The sequence below is a fragment of the Psittacula echo genome (assembly GCF_963264785.1).
Source record: "Psittacula echo genome assembly, chromosome: 7".
NCBI classification, from domain to species: Eukaryota; Metazoa; Chordata; class Aves; order Psittaciformes; family Psittacidae; genus Psittacula; species Psittacula echo.
In genome coordinates, this window is record NC_137740.1 from 53,743,705 (window position 1) to 53,770,862 (window position 27,158).

A 27,158-nucleotide genomic window follows, 5' to 3' on the forward strand; every position below is an offset into this window, starting at 1 on the left:
GGCTCTGCGAGCAAGATGGCGCCGGCGGTGTGGGGGTTGAAAAGCTTGGTGTGGCAGAGTGAGTGTGGGGTTTTGTTCCGCGTCCCCCTCTCTCGTCTCCCTGGCTGGGAGCTACCTGGGGCCGCTAGGTGGGAGATGGTGCGGGCCGGCAGGGAGCGTTAACCGCTCAGGCACCGCCTCCCCGTAGTGCGGTGCGCTGGGGTCGGGGGTTCCGTGGTCGCTGAGGTGGGGCCGGGGTACTTCTTGTTGCGGCTGGAGCCGCTTTAGGAGCGGCGCACCGTGTCGGAGCTACGGCGGGAGAACGCGGTTGCTAGGAGAGCTGGCTTGGCCCGGCCCGCGCGGCTTTGCGGAGAGCCCGATATGCGGCACAGACTGGATGTGGCTGCTGTTCTCTGGCTGTGACTGATGGTGGCGGGAGTCGGCCGACCCGGCTTGTGGCCGTGCTTCGGGTGCCTGTGGTAATAGCACTTGCGTGGAAACGTTTGTGCCTTATTCCGAGATAAACTATGTAGGTTATACACTGTGATACCAGCTCTTAAAAGAGGTTAAGTCAGCTCTTCCAGGACTGCCCTGTTGCTTGGAAATAGCAGTTTCGTAGAGTGCTCCTGGCTGCAGAAAGGGCTCTCTGGTTCTCAGTCACGAAGCGGCACTCCCCCTTCACGTTGGATTTCGCGATTTTCAGAAGGAACAGCTATTGGTGTCCCAAGATGCTCTCGTAAATGATCTGTAGGATTTTATTTCCATGTTTAGGAACAGGTTCTTCTGGTGGTTGTAGAGAAAATGAAGTTATAACTACTCCCCGTCTTACTGGGGTAGAAGTACTTCAGGTAGCGTGACACTTCTGGGGAAAGGCGTTAGCAGCCACCTCATGCCGCACTTCATTGTGACTCAATGAGCAGCTCAGCCAGCCTAGTGACTGGGAGGTTCCTGCTACCTTCTCATCTGTGTTTTCCTCTTCCACCTGCAAGCTCCAGTCTGCTTGCTTGTGTCACTGGATGAGAAAACAAAAAGGGGAGAAGGAGGAAAGCAGGCTGTTTATGTGGTGTTCAGTTCTTGTTTGCTGACATCTGTACCCTGCTTTCATGAGTTTAAAACCTTCCCTTTAGAAATTCCTACGTGTGCAGCTGTGCATTTCCTGGTTTGCTGTGTTAAATCGTTTGTGCCTTTGACTGTAAAGTGCCTAATTTGTCCGGTGGTGTTTTATAAAGCACTTAGACCTTAAAAGGAGGGAACCTGATCAAAGTGCTAGGGGGTCAGCATGGCGTATAAGGACTTTTGAAAATGGCATTGCCAGTGCGGGCAAGACTGTGAGGAAGAATGGTGAATAATAAATAAATAAATAAAGGTGATGGTGAAGCAGGGTGAACAATAAAACATTTATATTGCAAACTTTCTAAAAAGGAATCTTCATCAGAAGATAGTGCTTTGTTAGATAACTTGTTACTCTAGTCTTCCCAAGACTACAACAGTGAAAACTTATGAACTAAGTTTAGACGTTGTCTGGCACTTGTGTATGGATAATTCAGGCCCACAAACTGCTGCTTTTTAGTGTTTCAGCAAAGGTGGCGCCTTTTTTTTTATTATTTTTTTTTAAAGGCTGTTTTGTCTGAAAATAATGATGGTGATGCTTCATGTAGCAGCTTGTTGTCAATGTCTGTGAATAGGGAAAGGAGTTATACCTGTGTTGTGTGTACAAAAAGTATTGTATCTGTGCTCTGGTGTGATGTTGTTAAAACCCCTTCTTTTCATCATGATAGCCCTGTCTGTAAGGTGCAGTTTTAGACTCAATCTAAGCAGAAGTGTATGACAAGATTACTTCATAGGTTTGTTTTCAGTTAAGTTTCACAGTTATGGGGCAGGTGAACCTACCTGCATTACGAGGCAATAATCCCGTGGATAAAATTCACTATATACTACATGTCTCTGCGTGTGTATGTAAAAAAGGTTGTTTCCACAAGAAATTCTGTCTCCAGGGTTTATCTCTGTGTGGTTTTTGTTGTTTGTGTTTTGTTGTTCGTTTGGTGTGTTTGGTTTTTTTTAACTTTCACATGCGTTCTAGTCTATAACAAGATTCTAGCCTAGCCATACATCTGTATTATTTTGTAAAATGATACAGCAATTCTGCAACTTTATTTTCCAGTACACTTGCTCGTAGTGAAAGCTGTTTTAGTCCTTCCTTTAGGAAGTGTGTTATAAATGGGTTATTAACTTTGCTGAGGTGTGTTTTTTGGTTTCTTTTTCCACATGGGGATTTAGCAGTCTGCTCTTCTGTCAGGTTTGTGTATAGTTCTTACCTGGATTGGAAGTAAAAATAGAAGAAAAATGCCTTAAGCTAATTGAATACATTCAGAGAAAATAGAATTAGAGAAGGCAGCTAGGATGCATGGTTGGTATGAAATTTGTGAGAAGTAAATGAAAGCTTGGACAGAAATGAAATGCTGTTCATATCTAGGTTTATGAATGGTTTTGGTACATTGAGAATGCTTACTTGAGACAAATGAGATTATTTTGAAAGTCTATAAACCAGCGTAAGTCAGTCATCTGGATAAAGCAGCTGCAGGTCGAGGACAAAACAAAAAGCAGTTGAAATGTTGCAGGGGCAAGTACGCTATATCTGGTATACTTTAGAATAAAATCTTTTTGCTTAATGGGATAAAGCTGACTCCTGCTTTTAATAACTGAAATGAAATTCAAGGCACTACTGGATTATGGAATAAAGGAGCCAAAAGTAGAGGTGCCATGCTTGACCTCGTGCTCACCAACAGGGTGGGGCTGGTTGGAAATGTGATGCTCTGGGGCAGCGTTGGCTGTAGTGATCATGAGATGGTCGAGTTCAAGATCCTCCCGCCAGTGAGAAGAGCGTGCAGCAAGCTCACTGTCCTGAACTTCAAGCGAGCAGACTTTGGCCTCTTCAGGAACCTGCTTAGTAAGGATCCATGGGATGTAGCCCTAGAGGGCAGGGGGAACCAAGACTGTTGGTTGATATTCAAGGATCACCTGCTACAAGCTCAGGAGTGTTGTGTCCTGATTAGAAGGAAGTGCAGCAGGAGGACCAGGAGACTTCCATGGATAGGTAAGGAGCTGCTGAGGAAACTTAGAGGGGAAAAAAGAAGCTTATAGAAGGTGGAAGCAAGGACAAGTGGCCTGGGAAAAATACAGGGATATTGTCTGGGGCCATGTTAGGAAAGCTAAGGCCCAGTTAGAATTAAATTTGGCAAGGAATGTGAAAGATAACAGGAAGGGCTTCTATAGGTAAGTAGCAAATAAAAGACAGACTAGGGAAAATGGGGCTATGGAACTGATGGACAGAGGGAGAGCAGCTGGCGTCATCTACTTGGATTTGTGCAAAGCGATGGACGCTGTCCCACATGATATCCTTGTCTCTAAATTGGAGAGACATCAACTTGATGGATAGACAACTTGGTGGATAAAGAATTGGCTGGCTGGCCACACGCAAAGAGTTGTGGTCAATGGCTCAATGTCCAGTTGGAGACCAGTAACAAGTGGCGTCCCTCAGGGGTCGATGTTGGGACTAGTCTTGTTCAACATCTTAGTCGGTGACATGGACAGTGGGATTGAGTGCGCCCTCAGCAAGTTTGCCAATGACACCAAGCTGTGTGGTTCGGTTGATACGCCGGAGGGAAGGGATGCCATCCAGAGGAACCTTGACAGGCTTGTGAAGTGGGCTGATGCCAACCTTATGAAGTTTAACCATGCCAAGTGCAAGGTCCTACACCTGGGTGGGAGCAATCCCAGGCACAGCTACAGGTTGGGCAGAGAAGAGATTCAGAGCAGCCCTGTGGAGAAGGACTTGAGGGTGTTGGTCGATGAGAAAATGAACATGACCTGGCTTCAGTGTGTGCTCGTAGCCCAGAAAGCCAACTGTATCCTGGGCTGCATCAAGAGGAGCATGACCAGCAGGTCGAAGGAGGTGATCCTGCCCCTCTACTCTGCTCTCGTGAGACCTCACTTGGAGTATTGTGTGCAGTTCTGGTGTCCTCAACATAAAAAGGACATGGAACTGTTGGAACAAGTCCAGAGGAGGGCCACGAGGATGATCAGGGGACTGGAGCACCTCCCGTATGAAGACAGGCTGAGAAAGTTGGGTCTGTTCAGCCTGGAGAAGAGAAGGCTGCGTGGAGACCTCCTAGCAGCCTTCCAGTATCTGAAGGGGGCCTACGAGGATGCTGGGGAGGGACTCTTCATCAGGGACTGTAGTGACCGGACAAGGGGTAACGGGTTCAAACTTAAACAGGGGAAGTTTAGATTGGATATAAGGAAGAAATTCTTTACTGTGAGGGTGGTGAGGCACTGGAATGGGTTGCCCAGGGAAGGTGTGAATGCTCCATCCCTGGCAGTGTTCAAGGCCAGGTTGGACAAAGCCTTGGGTGGCATGGTTTAGCGTGAGGTGTCCCTGCCCATGGCAGGGGGGTTGGAACTTGATGATCTTAAGGTCCTTTCCAACCCTGACTATTCTATGATTCTATGTCGGGGACGTTGGTCAGTGGGAAGGTGAGAGAAGATCATGAGGGGAGAGCAGGGGTAGCCATGAGGGGGATGCGTGGAGATCATGAGGAACAGGAGAGGTGACCATGAGGGCTGAGGGGAGATTGTGAGCAGAGAGCAGGGGCGGCCGTGAGGGAAGATTATGATGGGAGAGGTGGGGTAGTCATGAGGTGTGAGGTGACAGGAGAGGCAGCCCTGAGGGGTGAGGGGACAGGAAGGACAGCCATGAGGGGAGCGCAGGGGGGTGGCCATGAGGGGAGAGCAGGGAAGATCATGAGGGGAGATGTGGGGCAGTCATGAGGCGTGAGGGGACAGGAGGGGCAGCCATGAGAGGTGAGGGGAGAGCAGGGACGGCCATGAGGGAAGATCATAAGGGAGTGGTGGGATGGGTGTGAGGGGAGATCATGAGGTGAGAGCAGGGACAGCCATGGGCTGTGAGGAGTGGCAATGAGGTGAGATCTTGAGGGGATATGAGGGGTGGCCATGAGGGGTAGGAGTGGCAGCTATATAGTGTGGGGCTGCTATGAGGGGGCAGATTAGGGGTGGATGTGACTGGGGATCATGAGGGGCAGCCATGAGAGGTGATCAGTTTTCCCTTAGTGACATGGTTTAGTGGTGGGATTGGCAGTCCTGGGGTAACAGTTGGGCTCCATGATCTTAAAGGTCTTTTCCAACCTAGTTGATTCTGTGTATTGTTCAGATTTATAGGCAAATAAGTTAATGTATTCCATGAAAAATACATTTGAGATTTTGGACTAGGCTCTTGGCCAGTTGATTTATTATTAAAAAGAACTCTGTAATGCTAATTCCTTGGTAAGAGTGTTCTCAGAAAATATGAAGGTTAATGCAATATTCATGAGGCTAAATATTTATTCTTCCACCTTGTGTACACACCTAGGAAAATGTAAGTAAAAATACATGGTAGAAAAGTGACAGGAAAAAATGTGCCAGCATTACATACTAGAATAAGATAATTACCAACAAGTACCTCTCAGTAGGAACTCTGCAGTGATGAGCATTTTGTAATTTTATAGAGGGTATATCCAAAGAAGGCATTTGGGTCCCTGCACCAGGCTAAAAGACCTAGAACTTGTTGAAAACTGTGGATTGTGTGTAACAGGAAGGATGCTGAATTGGAAGCAACCCAGAAGGCAAGTGGGAGGAATGATAATGGATTTTGGGAGTTGTATAAGCAGAAAAAGGTTCAGGAGAACTGAGCTCAAGTTCTGCTGTTTAGCGGCATGAACAAAATACACCAACTGCATCCCACTTGAGACGTGCTTTTTGCTTAAATAATTTTTATACCAGTGTTTTTGTCAGTTTATTAGATACAGTGGAGTGTGAGGTTTTTTTAAGTTGAACCTGAGCGCATTGGAAAGCTAAGGCAAAAAGACCCGTCTTTCCAAAAGAAACTTGTGTTAGTGTGAAAAAGTCTGTGTAGAATATCTTTGTAAAATATAAACTTGAGAAGCATAAATCATGATGTCTTGGAAGCGTTGTGTGCTATGCAGTGTTGGAGTTGGTGAAACTGAAATGAAGGCTACCTGAACAAGTAGGCCCAGATGGAGAAAACTGTTAAATTCTGAGGCATTGGAGATTAGGGGTAGAGATGGAGTATGTTTTGATGGTGTCATGCCAAAGGAACCTAGACAAAAGTGAATATACTAATATTTCTAAACAGTGACAAAATAGGTGTACTTTTGTTTTGTATGTGCACCTACTGTTCTGAACCTTTTTTTTTTTTTCTTCTTTTTTTTTTTTTTTTTTTTTCTTTTTTTTTTCCTTTTGACTGTAATCGGAAGTTTGGTTTTTTTCTTCATTTGGGAGAAAGGTCCATATATTTTTATAGGCAGCAGTAGTCATGAGCTTAGTCTGAAATTATGTTCTCTAGGAAAAGTGAACAGAATAATTACATGTCTTTATTCCTGTGTTTATAAGCATAAGGTTTTAAATAGTTCCCCAAATATGCTGACTTTAATTAATACATCCCACTGCTGTGAGATCAAATCTGCATTAGCCTCATGTCATCACTTAAAAAAGTTGCAACTTGGTTCTGGTGATCTTTAAAAGCTGTGGATCATAACTAGATGCTGACTCTTATTGCTGAATCCTGTATAAGCCTTTTAATTGATACTTCTCCCAAAGTCGTCATAGCAGGAAAAGATAATGGATACCTATTTAAGGTAACTTTCAGTTCCTGAAAGACCTGGTATTTCCTTAGGCTTATTCTGGAATTCTAAAGAAATAACAAGGACATCTGAAGTTAGACTATATTTTAAAATAGGTCTGTGAATTTGTCGGTCCAGCTGACTTTATCTTAAAGTAGCTTAAATTTTTTGCATATGCACAATCCATTTAGTGGAAGAGTTCACAAAAAGAAAAAATAGAACCAAGTGAAGTAGTTACAGGCCTGTGATCATTCAGGCTGATTATTATGGAGCTGTTTATTATTAGCAAAAATGAAACTTTAGCTCTATCTTTTTGAAGTGGGTAGGGACAGTTTGTGCTAAAGAATTCTGTAGAGGTATTTATTTGTGGTTTGTTTGGATGTTTTGTGTTGGTTTTTAATTTTGTTTTAGTTATCTAAACATATTAGTCTTAATGGGTGAAGTATTATTATTTTTTAGTAACAGTTTGATTCTTCTAAGTGGTAAACTGCCTATCTCTGCTTCTTCTTACAGAGCTAAAATCATCAATATTTGAGGACTGCAAGAAAGAGGAAGAATGGAAGGTATAATTTAGTGATATTGTTTGTAAGAATGTTGGAATCACTTGAACAAGTAATCTGTATCTCTGAGAACAGAAAAAAAGAAGTATCATTTAATGGCTGGCACTTTAACTTAGACTTGTTTTCTGCCCAGTTGTTTGATTTTAGTTCTCTTAACTCAGTCTCTTTATAATACATAATGAAAACTCAAGGTCTAAAATCATAGAATGCTTTGGGTTTGAAGGGACCTTAAATATCAGGTAGCTCCAGCCTCCTGTCCTGGGCAGAGACACTTGCAACTGTATCAGGTTGCTCAAAGGCCCGTACAACCTGGACTTGAACCCTGCCAGGGGTGGGGCAGCCACAGCTTCTCTGAGCAACTTGTGCCATTGTCTCATCACGCTCACAGTAGAGAATATAGTGAGACAAATAGTTACTTGTCTTGATTATTTTTTAAGTTTTGGGGAAAAAGAAATTGGAAGCTGTTTCTGTTTATCTTTTGAAAGACTTGTACTTTATTAATTTCAAACATGATGCTGCTGTGCAATACAAGTGAAGCAGGATTCAGCAGTACGGTATCTGTTACAGCTGCTTAAGCTGTAAAGCAGTTTTAGAGTAGATAAGTATGGGCATATATAAGCAGGCTATGGGGTAAATTAGCAGGAATTCAAAAGACCTGTGTCAAAGTTAAGGTTTTAAAATACTTTCTAGAGGGAAGAATGGGGACAAGCTACATTTACAATGCAGCTCATCTTTTGAAGTCCTGTATGCAGAGAGCTGCTTTCTGATGCTATTCGAGATTAATTTCCCACTGCAAAGTTGCTTTATGTGGATGATGATACAGATACCAGCTATATGCAGGTGAAAATGCAGAGTAATGAAACAGATTTCAGCTTCAAATTTCCATGGCAAGTTGTTAAGGAAATAATATGGGTTTACTATAGCCGATTAATCTGAGTAGTTGTGGATTTTTTTAATTAGGTAATGCTTTTGGATGATTATACTACTAAATTACTGTCACTGTGCTGCAAAATGACTGATCTGCTGGCAGAGGGTATCACAGGTAAGCATTATTCTTTTTAATATACAGATGCAATATCCTGATAAGAAAAAGGGAAAAAATAAAATTGATGGTACCGTTGTAAGAAATTGTCTTAATTTTGTTGATGAAGACAAGTAGCAATGAGATATTAGACTAGCAGACTTTCTGGTTGTACAGTAATTGCCCAATTGAGCATTTTCGTTATTTGTAATGAAAAATCAGATGTTTCTCTGCCTAGAAGGTAAAGAGTTTTCTTCGATAGTATTTCTGCTAAGGATTGCAGTAATTTTGGGGTTGTTTGGTATTTGTTTTTAAGCTTATTAAAATTTAGGTTTGGTTGAGTGTGGGATTTTTTTTGGGGGTGGGTGTTTGCTAATATCAGCAGTGGGGTAAATGGGAAAGATACCTGTCATGGAGTGATCTTAAGGATATCTGTTAGTTGAAGTTAAGGAGAAACGAGTTCATTTAAGTATTATAGGAATATTAGTAAAACATGCAAATGGGCAAATTATTCTCTGCATTTCTTCCTAATGTGTTCTGTAAATCAGTAATATCTGCTGCTTCAAATTCATTTATGCTCATGAACAGTAGAGTTAGGAGGGCAGAAAAACTCAAGTACTGAAGACAAAATGAGAACAGGAGATAATAACAGGCAAACTGAGAGGCATTTCCAAGCAATGGATGTGATAGAGACAAGAATTTAAATTGGAGTTCTATGTTGTTGAGATATATTTTAGTTTTTTCTGAAATTTAGAAAGCTTGCTGTAATAAAAAAAACCCCACAAAAACAACCAAAACTTGAAACAGTTATATCAGTGATTACTTTAACAAGAATAAACCCATAGGCAACATTAACAGTAATTAGATATTAGCCACTGTCAAAAGTGAGTAATAGCTAGAGTGTAATAAATCTTGGTTATGCAGTGTGCCTGTCTAGATAATACTTTGTTTTTCTATAAGTGTTTTTAAAAATGTGTTTTCTCTCTAGAAAATTTCATGGGCTTCTCCTCCCTAAAACCTAAAAAAAAAAAAAAAAAATAATATGTTTTTGCTATCATAAAAAACTTATTGAAGTTGCTTTTTATGATTGACCTTTATGTAATGTTTGTTACTGTATCACCCTGCCAAACTCTTTTTCTGCCTCTTTTTGTGATTGAATACAAAATGTAAATTATCTCTTTAATTTTTTTTAATTTTTATTTTATTTTTTATTTTTTATTAGCTTCAGGCTTAGATTTTTAGAAACACTTTTGTGAGAGAGTATTTTATAGACTTAGCTATTTTTCCACAAATAGAAAGACTCAGCTATTAAGTGTAACATAATTCTTCTGGAATAGTAGTGAAGCTGTATACATTTCACTTTTTGTAGTGTGTTTTAAATCATAAGAAACATTACCTATCCTTTGGTAGAACCCTTGGGTGAGCATGTATCCTCTTCATCAGTAGGAAACCTTCAATTTTTAGTGAGTATGCTACTGAAAAGAACCTGTCTTTCCACATCCAGTTGTCTGACATTACTTATCTTCCTTGTTCCTCCCCCTCAAAATTACTGAGCAACATGAATCACTGCATTCTCAAGCTAGTGTACTGCAACACTATATAGTAATGGCTTTACTAAACAGAGAAAACCAAGAATGGAGTGAAACTGATTTGATGAAAAGGTCTAATTTGTGCCTGCTGTTATATTGAAACACAGTAAGTGCGCAGGAAATAGGCAAACAAAGGACAGACAAGGCTCTAGTCCAAAACAGTGCCTTGCATAGTTTATTTCTCATTCTCCTTCACTGTGCTGAAAAAAGGAACGATCTTGCTGAGTCAGTTCTCTTGCAAGGTAGTTCATACTGGGCCTCTTGGTTTGAGCAGGTTTGTATTGCCATACCTAATCTGTGTGAGGGTGAAACTCGGTCTTGTGTACAACAGCCAGGAAAAAAATTAGTCGTATAGATTTAGGTGACACTAGACTGAGAGTTGAAAAAATCTTGTGGTAACTTGCTCTATTGAAAATAATAAACAAAAAATCAAGGCTAATCATTGCCACTAATTTTGTGGACAACTCTATAGGTGTTATTTTATTTTTATCACTTTTAAATTAAAATATGTATGGTACTTCCCTTATAGATGCCTAAAGCTGTTAATAATAAAAATATAATATTTCTTACTTTACAGTGGTGGAGAATGTATATAAAAACCGTGAGCCTGTCCCACAGATGAAAGCAATATATTTCATAACTCCCACCAAGAAGGTTAGTATTTTAAAGAAAGTGTAGCAAGATCTTTCAGACTGAAAAAGCAATCTTATTTTAAAACAGTCACTGCGTACAACTATATAGTACTGAAGTTTTGCTTTTTGCATGATACTCATCTGTGTGATACTTAATTTTCCATGATGAAAAGACAGTGCAGTGTCACCATAGGGCATGCTGCAAACATGTACCTTTTCATCAATGGATGTTTCATTGCTTGCATAGTAGTCATCTCACTGAGAGAGATGCTGTCTCAAAAGAGTGATGCAATACGTTGAACAACAGAAGTCCAAGTAATGGCTCTTATTAGATATTACTCTTACTCCCAGAAGTTTCTTGAGAGAATAAATCTCAGCACAGAGGTGGAAAACGAGGCAAGTATCCTACTTTGTGTGTTTCCTGAAGTGATCCTAGTGCACAACTGACTGTAATTTTTTATTATTCTTGGTCTGGAATTAAAATCTTCTTCTTGAGTGTTTTATTATATGTTGATTTGCAGTATTCCTGAGTGGTACTGCGCAGCTAACAGGGTAGGAGGAGAGGAGGGAGAGGTTTGGTTTGGTATGTGGGGAAAAGCAAAAAACTAATGTGTGTTCTTTTTTTTTTTTCTTTCTTTCTTTCTTTCTTTTTTTTTTTTTTTTTAACTTATTTTTCCTACCTCCTTAAGTCTGTAGATGGACTTATTGATGACTTTATCTCTAAATCATCCAGCAGATACAAAGCAGCATATGTATATTTCACTGACTGTGAGTAAGCTTTTCTGTTGTAGTTTGGTAACATTATATAGGTAAATAAGTAGGCTCCTCAACTTTCTTTACTGTAGTTTACTATGTGAAAATTGAGTCATGTTTCTTGAGAGGATAGGAGACTCAAGTCATTAACCATAGTTTTATCTTTAAAGTATTCACGTCTTCTCCTGTGTTAGAGTGTGTGAAAGAAGACAAATCAAGTAAAACTATGTATCTTACGTAAACTAAATAGTACTGAAAAATACAAATGCGCAAGAATTTTCTTCAGGAACAGTGTTTTGTTGTGGGCTATTTCAGGTAGTTCCTTCAGACTTGAGACAGCTTTTTCCTGTCCCTGAAAGAAGGTGCCTACTTAGCCCTTGCATGCATGACATATTGCAAAGCAGAGACAATTAGTGCCAATGAGGCTTACGTGACTGCATATACCTCTGCAGACAGTCAGCATGACTAAAACGCCATGTAAAGAAACCCAAATGTGCTGCTGAGGGCAGAGATGGAGTTGTGGCTCTCTGTGGATAGGCCCTATCTGCTACCGTGTGTTCTCAGAACAGTTAACCAAATTACTATCAAAACCACCTTTGTATCTTGTTTGATTTTATGCTGATGAAGCAATTCTTGTTCTGGAATAAATACTGTTATCTTGCTGTATGTCCTTTGTTGCAAATGTTCAAGCTTTCAGTTTGAATGCTTGCCAGAACTTTTCATATCAGGAGTTAGAGAAACAGCTCTGTCATTTCCAGTATTTTTGTCATCCAAGTAGTGCATAAATTCAGTTTCTAGAGTGGAATCCATTTTTAACCTGAATACATTTGAGATCTATAATTAAATTCGATATTTCTGTGTCTTGCTATGTACATATTATTTTTCCAATTAACCTTTTTGTGGGAACAGGTTTTGTCCTATATATGAGAAGAAATAGCAGAAACTTTTGCTTTGATAAATCCAATATCCTTCACCGCTTCAGACTGCTAATGAATGTTCTACAACTTTGTTTACCAAAAGCAAGTAAAAAGAATTGCCAGTGGTGCTTCTTGAAAAAGATCTCAAACACAAAATATTGATCATACAGTCATACATTATTTTTTACTTCAGGAAGATTTAGCAACTTTTTAGTTTATTACTGTAAATTAGTTCTTAATTTGATTAGTTTGTTCTGAATGCTGTAAAACTTCTGAGTGAGTAAACAGCTGGAATATGCACAAATGACTTACAACTACCATCTTTCTCCTAGTTTGTCCTGACAACCTCTTCAATAAAATTAAGTCTTCCTGTGCAAAATCAATAAGGAGATGTAAGGAGATCAACATTTCCTTCTTCCCATATGAGTCTCGGGTAAGTTTCATTCTTTATCTTGACAGCAGAAAATAGTCTGGAGGACTAATTTCATGTATTGATGACCTGCTAGAAAACTATTAAATAGAATGTGGTTCTTGGTTTTGTTTTTTAGCTGACACTGTGTGTGAGACTTGTTGCCATTTTCCCATATTTCCAGTGCTGGCCTGTATTTTTCAGATGAAAACAAATGCTTTTGTACTCAAAGGCTTACTGTTTGCACTTGATCTCTTTGCCAGACTTGGAGTCATTTGCAATAGAGAGGTTAGAGAAGGTATCTGTCCTTTACGAGAAGTAAAGTATTCTGGCTCGTCTTTAGTAAGCAGTAAAGTTTGTTACTGCTTATACTGAGGTGTTCTTTTGACAAAGTAGGTAGGTTAGTGCATAGGAATAAGTAAAACTAGCTGCTTTGTGAGTCAGAAAAGGAGCGCAAATGGATGAAAAGAACTGAAGGGGAATGGAGCAAACCCACAGGCTCACAAAAGACAAAGCCTGTAACAACTTAATGAACTCTTTCTTGAGAGGAAAACATGGAAACCCATGTCTTGTCAAATAAAAATGTGAGACCACCAATGTAAACTGAGTGCTTTCCATGTGAACCCACACAGTGTGTGCTGTGTTGAGAAATAATTTGTTGCTCAAGCACTTTATCAGAGACAGAAGGCTGAAATGCACTGTGATACTCACTGATACAGTGAAGTCCCCAAACTCTGTCCCCTACTGGAAATTGTACAACTAAGTGTGCATGTTTCCCACAAGTCTTCCTTATATTCTTCAAACCTTATGACCATATCAAAGGTCAGAACTCTTGTGTATACCAAGTGGCAGGTGAATACAGGGGTGGTTGCTGCTATCTAAGCCTTACTGTGATGCAGTTTCCTAGTTTGACAGCACAGACCTTTTTACACTAAAGGTGTTTTATTATTTAGGTTGAGAAACCATCAAAGAATGGCGCAGCTTTATATGCTGAGAACATCATATGATATGGAATATCGCTTGGGTCAGTTGGCATCGGCTGTCCCAGCTGTGTCCCCTCCCAGCTTCTTGTGCACCCCCAGCCTGCTCACTGGTGGGGTGGTGTGAGAAGCAGAAGAGGCCTTGACTCTGCGTAAGCATTGCTCAGCAGTAACAAAAGCATCCCTGTGTTATCAACACTGTTTTCAGTACAAATCCAAAATGTAGCCTATGCCAGCTACGATGAAGAAAACGAAGTCCATCCCAGCCAAAACCACCACAGGGCTATTTTTCTGAAGTCGAACATAGGCAGCATTTAATTTCTTCTCATTTTTAGTTTAGTTTTGTATTCTTAGTATTTTGGGTTGTGAGAACATTTTGAATCCTTTTCAAAGGATCAGAGAATGCTAACTAGTTTTCCTAATTTAAAATCTGTGAGCCTGCTTTCTGATGTTATATGAGTAAATAATCAGACTGTGCTCTGGGCAAAGTCCAAGTGATTATCTACTAGAATGAAACCAAATCTTTATCTGTATGGTCATTCTTCTTTGGCTGTGTAGTTAGAGAGTCCATCTGAAGCTGGAGAAAATCTGTTTACTGACAATGAGATTTGTTCTCATGTTTGTATTCCATTTATTAAGCTGTTGGAAAAGTTTTTCTTCTGTGTAGTACTAAACGTCTTCTGGCAAGATATAATGTTTCTAAAGAATTTCAGCCCTTGTAGGTGAAGTCTTAATATAATAAACACTTAATATATAAAATTCTATTTTAAACAAATTTACCTTGATACCTTCTATGATCATTCTGGTATTGCATTGTATGAGCACACTGGATGGTATTTAGTTCTGCCTGACTTGGGTCCTTCCATCTGTAAAGACAGTAAGCAATTTGAAAAATACAGTAATTTACATAGAGGAGGAGTGTAATAGAGGAAAAGAGTATAAGAACAAGAAACATGAGCTTAACAGGACAGAGAAAGAGGATGGAAGTGTTTTTGTTGTTGTGGGGTTTTTTTATGGCATTTCACTCCAGCATGTTTTTGAAGTATTAGCATTTATTTTACCATGTAGTTTATAATTATACAATTTAAGTATTTTTTGTTGTTTTTGATTTTGTTGGTTTGTTTTGTTTTGTTTTTTGTTGTGCTTTACATAGGTATTTACTCTCAATGTCCCAGATGCGTTCTACCGCTGTTATAGCCCAACTCTGGCAAAGACAAAAGATAAAGATGCTGTAATGCAAGTAATGGCTGAACAAATCGTTACCTTATGTGCCACCCTAGATGAGAACCCAGGAGTACGATATAAAAGGTGGGGCAAAAATAGTGTCACATGGTGTAGTTGCTTTCACTTACTGGACTTCTCACAGTGTTTGGTAGTAGCCTGAGGCTGCAGCCTGGTTTCTTTTATTGTGAATTAATTGTTTTTAATCCACAGGTCTGAAATATGCAATGCCAGGAATTTGTGAAGTTTAAGGAGAACAATATTATTATTTTTCTGTGTGTATTCATATAACAGTACTTCCTACACCCTGGTTTGTTATGAATTGTTTGGTTTATGTTTGATCAGTAGAAATTGGAAGTAGTTAGAATGGAGTTTGGAAACTGCTCATGAAATCAGAGGCTCAAGCTGTGGAGTTCTTTCTGTTTTAGTAGTAGCATTTTAGTGGTTTTGATGAAGAAAATTTAGGTTATTTTTTCATGCTTCCTTTTTTCCCAGTGGACCATCTGATAAAGCCTGCAAACTTGCAGAACTGGTTGAAAAAAATCTTGAGAACTACTACAAAACTGATGAGAAAAGCCAAATAAAGGTAAAAAGTGAACTAAAATGTTTGCTTATTTTTTAAAAGTTTGGGGGAAAAGAAATAATGTTTAGAGTATGTTTTGACAATAGATTCTACAAAACCAGATTTTTTTTATAAATAAAGGCAACTAGTTGCCATTTAGTTGGTTTTTGAGTATGGAAACAACTTAGAGGTCGTAACTGAAACAATAAACCTGTATGTAAGCAAAAGTAATTTGTGTGATCAAACTAAGTGTACTTGAAAAATTGGCCCTATGATAACGTAGGGGACGATACAAGCCTGAAGAAAAGTGGGTAGCTTGTTTTAACGTCACCTTCCTTAAGGCTGTGGAAGAGGGCTATGTGTAGAAGGGACTTAACTGCAGAATTGAAATGGCTCCTATTACGGGATTTATTGTCCACAAAGATAGAGCTTTTCACATACATAATGTTTTTGATCTATCACTATAGATTGGGGCAGATTAGGGCAGCTGCCGAAATGCAGAAGTACAGGGTATACCATTCTGATTTAGTGCTATGCCACTCTGCCACAGAAATAAATGTACCTGGTGCTACTGCCACTTCAGTGAACCCCAAAATGAAACTTTCAATTGAGTGGTTGGATGTGAACTTTTCTGTATTGCAGAACAGTGTAGGTAGTCTGCTCTGAAATACAAACAACATACTTATTTGTGACAAGTCAGTGGGAGGCCTTTTTTATTTGTTTTTCCTATACATTTTTGTTCATTAGATGAGATGACTGAATGCACTGCAAGGGGCTAAAAGCATTGCCTTTAAAACAGGTTTATAGCAACTGTGTTCTGGTTATCATTCAAATGTTTGCTTTTATTTATGTTGAAAGTGAACACTTGGACTGTACTTTGTAGGGATTTTTCAGTTATTTTTCCAAAAATGTCTGCAGTGCTGTAGCTTATTTTATATAGACTTAACATGCATTAACTTTTACTGTCTATATTAACTTTACATTTATTTGATGGCTTTCTAGGCTAAAACCCATTCCCAACTAATAATAATTGATCGTGCCTTTGATCCAGTGTCAACTGTCCTTCATGAACTCACCTTCCAGGCAATGGCGTATGATCTGCTACCAATTGAAAATGATACTTACAAGCAAGTATTTAAAGAAAAATAAAAAATCTAAACACTTTAGTCTTGATTAGAAAATCTATGGAATTGTTTAGCTGAATTGCATCATAGCAATACTAGCTGCTTATATTACATAAGGGTTGCTTCCCTTATTGGTCTTTCCTTTTGGATTTCTAAATTCCTCTTTTTGTTAACTTCCTCATTTAGTTGAGATTAGGTAAGCTCTAACTAGGATTTTTGCCAAGTTTTGAGTCTCACAAATTCAATTTTTTTTTTTTTTTGCAAACAAAGAACATTGTACTAGACTTGAAGCAAAACCTTAGTAGTGGATGTTCAACTTCTCTACCCTTTTTTTTCATATTCTCAACCTTCTTGGCCCAAAAGGCAAACAAGACCAGTAATTACATACTGAGAAGAAGCTTAGCTAGTTCTAGCGAGCACTTACTTTTATAGCTCCGGTCATATAATTTTTGTAATTGTTATAATTTACATGTTTCTACCCTAAATGCACGTTTAGTTAAGCCACATTCAGTTTATAAGCATTATTTTATCCCTGTTTGGCAGTGTGACATGTTTTTGTGTAAGGTATGCACTTTGTCAGATTGTTCTGACACCCAAGATATTGGTAAGACTTGGCTTTGTGATGACCCACTAGAGCAAATGAAACCTCATCACCTCAGTGTTTAGTTAAGCAAACAGGAATGGAATGCATATCTTACATCAAAAATATTGGGTGAATGTTTTCAAAGAAAATGTAGAATTTGACATATCTGAAATTTGCTGGGTATGAAAATGTAGCAGAGTGTTTTCCAAGCAGCCATGATTTGACTTTTGCAATTAATCTTGTAATTCTTTTTTTCTTCTTTACTGCTCTCTGGCGATATACACTGTGAGTTTCTGTAAATGTGAAAACGTTATGTAGTGTGGTTGTGGTTGCTTTATTCTTTTGTTTGTAGAAAAGTAGTAGCTGGTCTGTAATGCTGTGAAGCATGCCTCTTGTATATGTCAAGTAATTAGTTCTACTTAGTCTGTCTTGTTGGTGAGTGGGACTTGTTTTTTCTTCAGAGATATAAAATGCCCTGCTGTAGATAGAGAAAGCTGCACTTTGTAATCTCAATGTGTATTACTTTGCATGCAGTTTGCATTTGAAGCCAAAGGGAGGTTAACATTGGAACCTGAAGAGAAATTGAGGTGCATGTAAATGTGTGATTGAAACTCTGCTTACTGTTGGTTTAAAAGGATGTCCAAGAAGCTATTGCCCCAAAGAGTCAGTCTAAAAGTCATCTTCTGCTTCTATGTTCAAAGATGTAATCTGTGAAATCCTATGTAAATTATGTTGTTGAGCTATTATATTGTAAATTATATTGTTGGGCCATTGCTGTGTTACCGTAGGGAGGGGTGTTGAAACTCAAACCAAGTAACTCTCTGAATTTTCTCTTGGAAGATACAAAACAGAAGGGAAGGAACGGGAGGCAATTCTGGAGGAAGATGATGAGCTCTGGGTGAAGATTCGGCACAAGCATATTGCAGATGTGATAGAGTATGTGAATAAAACAACAAAAACTGGTTCAAAATGCAAGTTACAGGAGTTTGAGAGGGAATATATTTGAGCTGTTAATTAGAAATGCAGGCAGTAGTGAAGATGGTTCGCGATATAGACTGCAGCCTTTTAAGCAGTCGGTGCCAGGGAGAAAACATACTTTCAAAAACAGAAGTATGTACAAAAGTATACAACTTCCCTATAAAGTATATATATAAGTATGTAAATATAAAGTAAAAATATATAAATATATATAAAGTATATAAATATAAAGTATACAATTTTACTATGTCTTAATTACAGTTCTTGAGGGAAATGGAAATAAAATTATTTCCTGAAAAGTGTCTTCAAATCTTTTAAATCTGAAGGGATAATTTTGCGTAAAGTACTAGCAAGTTATTGCACCAAATGATGTGCTGGAGATATTGTAAACAGAATGTTTTAACTTAAATTTGTTTTCTTTGCCAAAAAACATTCTTCTATGAAGCAGACCTGTATTTGAAACTTTTGCTTTAATTCTGAAGTTCTTCTTTCACACTTCTGTTAAGATTTTAAGTGAAAATGTTAAATCTTTAAGAACTGTGGTGCTGTTGCATTTGATTTTTTTTTTTTTTTTTTTTTGTCAGGGAAATACCAAAACTTTTTAAAGAAGCTTCATCAAAAAGAAAAGCAGCAGAAGGCAAAGTAAGTTGTTTAACTTATTAATTATTGTTGTTTTTCCTGGTAATTTAATTATTTTCAGCTGATCAGATGGACGTAATTCATAGACCTATTACAGAAATTAAGGCTTATCTCACTGGCAGTTATTGGAGGGTGTGGGGGACCAAGCCTGCAACAGGGAGGGAAAATAATCTTAAATATTGGGAGGGGAAAAACTTTAACTTGTGGCATTTCTTCACAGGTATCAATATCTGCTTTGACCCAGTTAATGAAAAAGATGCCACTTTATCGTAAAGAGATTAGTAGGGTAAGGAGTCTTTTGTAACTACAACTTCACAATAAATCATTTTGTACACTGCTGTTTTGTGTGTTGTTGAAGTCTAATTCTGTCCTGTCATTTTCCTGTTAAGTGTGCTATGTAACTTTTCGCCAAATTAGTATGTTTACCTGTAAAATTGTGAGAAGAAAGCTTATTTCCAGGTGTTTAGTGTGTAAAAAAAGAAATCTACTTTAAATTATTTGTGTGCTTTGAGAATGGAAGATAGCCTAGCTGTTTAATGTTATAAAAGGTATTATGGGACTTCATCTCTGTGAAGGATAAACCACAAAAAATATGTGATGCTGCTGAAGGACAGGCAAAGGGTTGACTCTTATAACCAGTAAAAATGATTGCTTCGTGTTTACAAAATAAGAGCAAGTTATTGCAGCTTGTAACAATTGTTTTTGTTTTGGTTTTCTAGCAAGTCATTCATCTTAATTTAGCAGAAGACTGCATGAACAAGTTCAAATCTAACATAGAAAGGCTCTGTAAAACTGAACAGGTATGTTGAAAAAACACCCGCATACCAAACAACAACTTGCTACAAATGTGACTTGTTTGTTTGTAAGAACAAATGCTTGTTTTCAACTGACAACAGTAGTGTGTCTCTTGCCAATTTTTTTTCTGGGGGGGATGTGTGATCAATTATTGAGAGAGAAGCATTAAAGCTAAGTGAGGTATAGAAGGCTCTTACTCTGCCAATAAAGGACTTTTGTTTGTTGTCCTTAAATCTGGCTAATTTAGATAAGGATACTCTTTGTTTTCTTTATTAAAAACTATTACGAAGTTGCCTGACTAAAAAGCAAGCACTTTTAAAATGTCTGGGAAAAGCATCTCCTAGGGTGAGGCATTGCGTTGTGCTACTAATGTTGAGTTATATCTTACAATTTTTATTTATATGAATTCTAAACATCAAACAGTTCAAAATCTGAGTGTTAGATAGTATTATTATAATGCTGTAACTATTGAAATAATAATGACAAAGACTTGTCATGCTGAGTTTAAATTGATGCAGCTTGAGAGTTTCCTGAAACCTATAGTTTCATAAAAATGTGTTTCAAAACACACAAAACACAGAAGTGGTGGGTTTTTTGTTTGTGTGTGTGTGCGTTATTGTTTTTTTTTTAATGACTACTCACTAAACCACATGGGTTTGGTGGGGTTTTTTTTTCCTTTGTTTTGTTTTGTTTTTCCCTTTAATTTAGGACTTGGCTCTTGGAACTGATGTAGAAGGTCAAAAAGTGAAAGACTCAATGAGAGTCCTCCTTCCGGTTCTGCTCAACAAAAGTTATGAGAGCTATGACAAAATTAGAGCTATTCTCCTGTACATCTTTAGCACTAATGGTATGATAAGATACCCTATTTTGTCGTCATTCTTTCTTTCAGTGGTGTGGACTTCAGCTCAAGTTTTGGGCTACTCCAAAGTTTTGGGCTAGTATTTTTACTTAAGCATCTGTATTGGAGGTGATGGACAAGTTTGAAAGAAATACTGTCCATCTTCTGTAGCTTCTTTCCAATTAATAATGAGGTATTACTGGTAAGGAGTTCAGACATTCAATATAAGTGCAGATCTGTGCAGTGTTTCAGCATCATTCCTGTTCTTGGATGTTGGCAACAGTTTAAATTTTCTCCTTTTCACTTACTATTGAAGTTGTTAAAGGAGGAGCTCCATGTCTATTGCCACTCAAAAATTAACTCAGTGGGGAAGAATTTCTAGTAGAGGAGGAAGAAACTGGTATAATGTTGGTCTAAGGAATTGATAATAATACTGAGGTTTGGTCTCAAAAATGGACAAAACTTTCTCTAAAACAGTATTGTGTTAAAGTAGACAGGCCAAACAAAACAAAAATCTTGACTAAGTAACAGCCCAGGATGTCTAAGACAAAATTGGTGTTAAATTAGTCACATGGTTATTAAGTTGCATGCTTTCCTTATGTCAAAGGAACTACCCAGGAGAACTTGGACAAGCTGATCCAGAATGTTCAATTACAAAGTGATAGTGATATGATAAGAAATTGGAAATACCTTGATGTTCCTGTTATCTCCTCAGTAAGAACGTATTCATTTATTTTGTCATTTCCTACAACCCAGGCACTTGGCTACAGCTCTCTTATCTTGTCAAAGTAAAATAACTAAAATGTTCCCTCTAAAATTGTCAGCTGGTGACTTGAGCTAGTTGGCTTTGGATAGTGCCAACTTACTCGGTTCCTTATCTAAAATTAGTACTTCTAGTGTATCCTGAATTCTACAGATATTAATTCGTTATTGTTATTTGTTATTTCCTGAGAATCTCCTACTGATCCCCTTCCCCCCCACTAATAATTGGTAATAAGTTTCAAAATTCTAATCACTATATAATATAACCTTGTTTTGAAAATCTTTTCAGTCTGCTGCTCAGCAGCATAAATACCCAAGGAGGGACCGTTCTTCAGAAGAAACTTACCAGCTTTCTAGGTGGACGCCTGTCATTAAAGATGTTATGGAGGTAAATCTGACAAACTAATTAATGCTTCAGTGCAGTGCGGAAACTTAAGAGGGCAGTTACAGCCAGTTTTTTTGAAGTTCCTTAGTATCTTGAGTTACTTCCCAAGTGTCTAACTTGCAAGTTAAATACACCTGTTTAGCAAAGTCATCACTTACACACTGTACTACAGAATGTTAGCCTGCTCTGTGTTAGCTGTGCTCCTTGTAAAGGTGATGCAAATGAAACTGAAAGCAAAAAGTCATTCTGAACAGCTTGTCCTGTGTTTGGCAGTGGTCACTAATTTGAAGATTTCTTTGTTTTTCCCTCCAATGGGCCTTAAAACTCCAAATATAAACTGTAGATTAGCAGAGGCTGGGAAATACTACTTGACAGAGGTGTAGTTGCTCTGTTCTTAAACCTCTTCCTAAGCATCAATTAGTGACCTGTGTTGGACAGAATAGTGAGTTCACTGGACCTTTGTCTGTCCTAGTACTGTCATTTGTAGATTCTTGGTGACTTTCACCCATTCATTTGTGTCTTCAGGGGACCCTAACTTCTCTCATACACCACTGAAGAGAAATCAAATATGTTAGGGTCTTCATAGATGAAAAGCTGCTAGTGAAATCTGAGCAGTTAAATTGGCATTATATTATAAAGAAAGCATATGTGCTTCCAGTTCCTCATGATATACAAAAGCGTTGTAATTTTTGAGCTTTACAGGGTTTAGCATTTTGCTACATAGGAGTGTTGTTGATGAGATGCTGCTTGCAACCGGCTGTTCTAAGAAATGGCATGTGCTGGCATTGAATTCCAGTTAGACATCCTTACTGGAAGTTGACATTTGGTGGTTTTTAGATCTGCATGGCTGTTTGAAATGACTCTCTGTTTTGCCCTTCAGGATGCTATAGAAAACAAACTAGATTCAAAAGACTGGCCTTATTGTTCCCAGTGTCCTCCTACCTGGAATGGTTCAGGAGTAGTAAGGTAAACTCTTTAATTTCCTGAAATATAATTTACCCATTTATCAATATTTATGTCATGTACATTCTCAAACATAAAAGTGTGCTTACTAAGCAGTGAAATAACATATTTAAGTTTATAGTCATGTGTAAAATGTGTATTTTTTCATCTAAACCATACTGACCTTTGTTGTTTAATAACTCTTGGCTATATAGATTTTTACTTGGGGTATCTCCCTTTTGCTTCCAAGTTAGAAATAACATTTCTGTATTCCCAGAATAAGAAGTTTAAACCATTGACCTTTTTAGTGTGAAGTAGTTTTGGGAATGGATTATTGGTATAGTGTGACTTGGGCAAAAAGAATGGTTTTATTTCTCCTGAAAGTTATTTCTGGTGTGGTAGCAGTGGTGTCCATCTTCAAGGTAATGACTTCAGTAAGCTAAAATTAACGTCTCTAGGTTCTCTCATTAGGGAATATGGGCCTGTTGGATGTTTAACCCCTGTTGTCAGGGGATAGGTTAAGAGAAGTCCAGAAAAGTTGGAGGTCTTGAAATTAACTCTCTGATAATGAATGTGAAACGAGATGTTCTGTGTACTTGCATATTTACTGAGTAGTACTGAGAGGTTAGTTTGGGATTTATTTTTTTAGCTCACTAATCTGTTCTGTCCCTTCCTTCCCTTTTTAATCCTATGAGCTCTTGGATATCAAGATCAATACCTGCCAATTTGACAGCTTTGTCACATTTGGTAGTGTTATTTAAATGGTGTGACAGCTGAATAGAGATAGGAGTGTTTCTATCAGGAATGTTCATTGCACTGGTCAGATGCAGGAATTCATAGGGAGGGGAATTTATACACATCCTAAAGTTGGAAGAGACGCTTGCATTGGAATTTGTACGTTATGGAATAAAAGACAAAAGGTAAAGATGCACAGCCTTGGGAAAATATTTTTTCCCAGCCTTGGGAACGTAAGGACACACAATGGTGATCAAGGCAAGGAAACACTGGGTCAAGTCCCTGTATATTTTAACTGGATCTCTATCTTATAGGCTGATACAATGTGAGAATCTTTCAGGCAACCTAGCAAAGAGAGATCAGGGCTGAAGATGTCTGAATCTGCAATTTCTGTATCTGTATTAGTCTATTTTAAGTGCCTTTTGATTTTTCTTTTTTCCCCTGCTAGCTATCTGAATCTGAGCTGTAACAGCCAAGGTTTTTTTTGGGTTTTGGGGTTTTTTTGGGGGGTTGGGGTTTTTTTTTTTTCATTAGAGAATCTGTTCATATTTTGAAACTGAAAAACCTAAGACTAGCTTTTTCAAATGATCCTGTTATGAAAAATGGCACTGGAATTGCTAGCATGCAGAATTAAGCTGCTTGGTAGAACTCCTTTGTGTGTGTGTGTGTGTGTGTAACTTTTTTGATTTGTATTTATTTTCCGCCATGTGCTACTGAATAGTTTCAGAAATACGCAAACTTGTTTTCATTAAAATCCTATGAATTATCAATTTGTTTATTTTGGTTTTTTTTCTGAAATAATAATCAAACCAGGAACTGAATGATAGAAAATGTTACTGCTTAAGTGTGTTATTTTTACCAAAATTACTCAGTAATGCTATATAAATGTCATCTTATAAAATCTTTTACAGTGCACGGCAGAAACCTAAGGGTAGTTATAAAGATGAGCGAAGGAGTAGTGCAAGACTGATTATATTTGTGATTGGGGGAATTACATATTCTGAGATGCGCAGTGCTTATGAAGTTTCCCAAGTCTACAAGTCCTGCGAAGTTGTTATTGGTAAGCTTGCCTTGGGAAGGGTAGGTAGGGGTTTACTACATGTGTTTCTGGAAAATTTAAGGATCACTTTTTCTTCCATTTCCTAAGTTGGTTCAGCAAACTAGTACTATAGCTAATGTCTTTCTTAAAACTATGTGTTTAGAAGTATCTTTTCAGTTTATCTGCTTGGTGGTTGTTTGTTATTTTGGGGTTTGGGTTTTGTGTTTTTTTTTCTCTCAACCAGATGTTAAGGACAATAAAGGCTGCTATGCTTTATAGAAGAATCATCATGAATTATGTGAAAGAAATATATTATTGAAGTAGCCTGAAGTATAGTGAAAAGGATTTAAACAGATTTGTGTTTTCTTACATTACAGCTGGCAAACCAATGCAAAATTGCTCTTTCGGGGAGGTAGGGAATATAAGTATTTTTAACAAACATACAAACAAAACAACCAACCCTGCTCTCCCCCAAAAAACCTCAAACAACAACCAAACCAAACCTATCCAAAATAACTTTTTCAGTGTAGATCAGTTGACTTTGCGACATCCTTGAGTTCTTGTCATGTGTTCTTTTCTAGGGACTTTACTCAAACCACACCATGATTTATAGCTTTTGCCCTGAAAAATTAAGTAATTGCCCCAATATTAAGATTCAGCAGTAAATGCATGAGTTAGCAGCTAGGGTAGTAACCTGTCAGTTAATACTTCAGGTGCAGTAAATGCTTGATCTATCAGCTCCTGTGCTTCAAATAGTTAATTCCTGTAATGCTGCTTAAATTTAGGTGCTAAAGCATTTGCTTATATGGTATATCAAAACAGAGTTCCAAAATACAGATACCAGAGACCTGTATCCATCTCCAGTGGCAGCTGCTGTCCAGGTTCATGGTCATCTAAAGCATTCTAAATTGCCTGTGATGCCATATCTGGCAATTCAGTGTAGTCCAGAGTTTCAAAAAGGATTAAATATATGTACCATAATTCTAAACAAATAAATACTCTTCCTTAAAGCAATGACAACTTTGATTTTGAGATTGAGAGTCTGTTACTTCAAGATAGTGGGGAGTGTTTAGGTTTGGTGTTGTGTGTATTTGGGGTTTGTTTGTTTATTTCTTTGGGGTTTTTTTGGTTGGTTGGTTTGTTTGCTGGTTTCATCAGTGGTGGTTGAGGTAAGTTTAAGGCTGGTCCTACTTCTGAGTTGCAGTCGGAAGACCAGAACAGCCATGTAGTTTAACAAGACTGTTTCTTCATCTGACAATTGTTTACAAACCCACAGTGATAACTCTTTTGCTGTAGTATCTGGCACTAATTTTCCACAGCACAATCTTCTCTTTTGCTTAGAGGTTATTCTTGCAGTTTTGTTTGTAATCCTGATCTTTGAGGGAAGGTACTGACTGCCAAATTTCCATGTCTTACTGCAAGATGAAATCTTCCTGTGTTCCTGATTCAGAACTCAAGGATTAGTAGCCCATTCAGGCTACTAAAACTAAAGGTTCAAGACAGCCCTGATTTTAAACAGTTAAAGAGTTCACTTTATAACTCTAGAGTGACCCTTCATGGCAAAAGTTATAATGACTGTCTGAGAACAAGAGAGGTAGTTGTGCACTCTGGAAGAATCATAAGGGTTTTCTTTGCTGCTCCAGATCTGGAATTTGTTGCAAACTTTTCAAGGTGATGTCTGTAAGAGCCAATTTTCTGTAACTGCTGTTTCTGTGGAAAAATACTGCTTGTGACAATCTTTAATCCAGATGGTTTCTTGATTAGAGGTTAAAAGCCTGTTGTTAACTCTCCCTTTTCACAGAATGGGCACATTACTTGTAGGCTGCAATAAATGCATACAGCAAAGGCGGCCCAGGCTTAGCTTATATTTCAGACTGGGCAGAGCAGGGACTTGAAACTTGTATCCTAAGTTAAGAATCCCAGTCTGGATGTTTCAGTGTGTGGAAGAGGGACACCATCTACTTAATGTTGACACTTACGGTGATACTATATGATAAAACCTGAAAAAACATTTTGAGCTGTTGTACTTAAGTTTTCCAGGTACAGTAAAAAACACTGGCATGTCCCCAGTTTATTTATTTATTTATTTTCAAGAGGGAATGTCTGTAATTCTGACTTTCAGACTGGTACAGTTAATAATTCTCTTCTTTTGCCAGGTTCTACTCATATTTTGACACCTAAAAGGCTACTGGATGAAGTCAAGAGCCTTAGTAAACCCAAGGATATGGTCTGCATTAAGGATGAATAGAAGTGGTGATGTTAATGATGCATTAGGAAAAGACAAATAGTATGTACATATTATTATGGAAGTGACTGTTATAAATACTGTACCAGGTCACTGCACGGTTCTCACTAATGGAATGTCACTTTATAATTTAAATTTGCTGCTTTTTTTTGGGGTGGGGGAGAAGAAGGTAGAGGGTAAAATCAACCTGTGTGTCTCTTAGGTTGTATTTTGTATAGTCAGTGTTACACTGTAAGTGCTTTTTCAAAAGGGCTTGTTCATTCTTAAGAAATGATGCTAAAAGTTATTGTGATTATGTGTAGACTGGAGTTGTCTGAGAACTGTGGAACCTTAGTACTGTAGAGTTTATTTCTACAAATGACTGAATTAAGGGACTAGGCTGTTATGTAGAGGCTTTGGGAGAAAATCTGGCAATATGAGTTTATGATAAATATATTTCACAGTGTGGTGTCTCAAGCTGTAATATTTTCTGTCAAATAACTCATTGAATTCTTTAAATGTATGTAATTGTGAAAAATCAAGAGGTTTTTTTAGATGGTGGTGGGTAAGGTACAAAGTTAATCATGGAAGTACTAAGCACCTCTAATTTCAATAAATAACTGGAGAAATGCTGTTGAACTGTGCCACTGAAGTACACTTTAAATAATACAGGGATTATTACTAAAGCTTTTCAAAAAAACTTTGTTTCTTACCAACTTCCTTATAATTGTGTCTAGATAGTCTGTCTTGGAAGTTGAATTGCTTGTAATACACAAGTTCCAAAATTTTTAGCATA

The 27,158-nt window shown here is 38.0% G+C and overlaps 1 protein-coding gene across 1 annotated transcript; it reads left to right on the forward strand.

Moving 5' to 3' along the window:
• Positions 1-26,386, forward strand: STXBP3 (syntaxin binding protein 3; the record flags this gene model as incomplete). The annotated part of the gene is made up of 19 exons (XM_080623136.1): positions 1-58; positions 7,188-7,237; positions 8,195-8,276; positions 10,422-10,498; positions 11,166-11,244; positions 12,479-12,579; positions 14,689-14,843; positions 15,252-15,342; positions 16,321-16,449; positions 17,870-17,961; positions 18,588-18,645; positions 18,863-18,928; positions 19,362-19,442; positions 20,146-20,284; positions 20,883-20,989; positions 21,327-21,425; positions 22,303-22,388; positions 24,011-24,159; positions 26,295-26,386. The coding sequence occupies exons 1-19, from the start codon at positions 16-18 to the stop codon at positions 26,384-26,386; spliced, it is 1,776 nt and encodes a 591-aa protein (XP_080479262.1). The 5' UTR covers positions 1-15.
• Positions 26,387-27,158: the final 772 nt, after the last annotated feature.